Source organism: Emiliania huxleyi (genome assembly GCF_000372725.1).
Source record: "Emiliania huxleyi CCMP1516 unplaced genomic scaffold EMIHUscaffold_6073, whole genome shotgun sequence".
NCBI lineage: Eukaryota > Haptophyta > Isochrysidales > Noelaerhabdaceae > Emiliania > Emiliania huxleyi.
This window is the reverse complement of record NW_005197445.1, coordinates 1-878: the sequence shown is the minus strand read 5'-3', so window position 1 is coordinate 878 and position 878 is coordinate 1. Positions and strand designations below refer to the sequence as shown.

Genomic DNA, 878 nt, shown 5'->3' with positions numbered 1-878 from the left:
GGCCGGTCCCGTTAGCCGAGAGAGCCCGCGCCGATGAGTTCGAATCAGGACACAGAGCTCACGCAAATTCACAAGTGGGGGGAAGGAAAGCGGCGAGTCGCAATTGTTAAAGAAAGAAAGAAAGAAAACGGCCAATGGGATTTCAAGGAGAGGGGTGTGATGCGCTAGCCGTCGCCCACCCTTGGGCGTCCGCCTTCCTTATACTGCCGGTAGTGCCAATTTTTATGCGAAGTGTCACCCAGGATCAGTCGTGCCTGTGTCGAGCCTGTGTCGAGCCTGTCCGTTAAGTCGAACCTCTTGTCGAGCTCACATGAACCTTCACGGGCTTCGCGCCGAGAGAGAGCTGTTCCTAGGCTCGTGTGACGTCGACGCCGATGACGGGTTTGAGGAGTACCAGCGGCGGCAGCGAGCTGCTGTGCCTGCGGCCAGCAATACGAGCTCTGGCCACAACTCGCGCGTGGATGGCGCGGCGCCGAGCGCGGCACCGAGCGCAGCACCCGCCAAGCCCTCGCTGGAGCTCCAGGCCGAAGCGGAGGCAAGGTCTCGGGCGGACGCACGCCGGCGGGCGCAGGAGCGCGAGGGCCGCTTGCAAGCGACGGCCGCTGCAACGAGCGGCCTGCCAAAGAGTCTCGGGCCGCCCTTGACGCCCTCTGAAATCGCTGCTGAGCTAAAGGCCAGCCGGCGAGCGATGACTGAGGAGACTGTTGATTTCGTGCAGGCGTGGAGATCATAGTTGAGTCTTGAGTACTTGAGACCGGGATCGTTGGATGATTCCTGTTGACCGCACGTCCGCACCTCTGTGTACACCGTACTGCAATCTGCCAACGGGAGGAGGAAGGTGTAGACGCCTCGCAAATACATCTATGAGCGCTGCTTCT

General features: G+C 61.0%; 1 protein-coding gene across 1 annotated transcript; it reads left to right on the top strand.

Moving 5' to 3' along the window:
- Positions 1-237: 237 nt before the first annotated feature.
- On the top strand, positions 238-782 carry EMIHUDRAFT_374298 (hypothetical protein; the record flags this gene model as incomplete). Its single annotated transcript, XM_005764064.1, has 1 exon — positions 238-782. A coding segment is annotated over exon 1 (415 nt), but the record flags the coding sequence as incomplete, so codon positions are not given.
- Between the last annotated feature and the right edge of the window lie 96 nt (positions 783-878).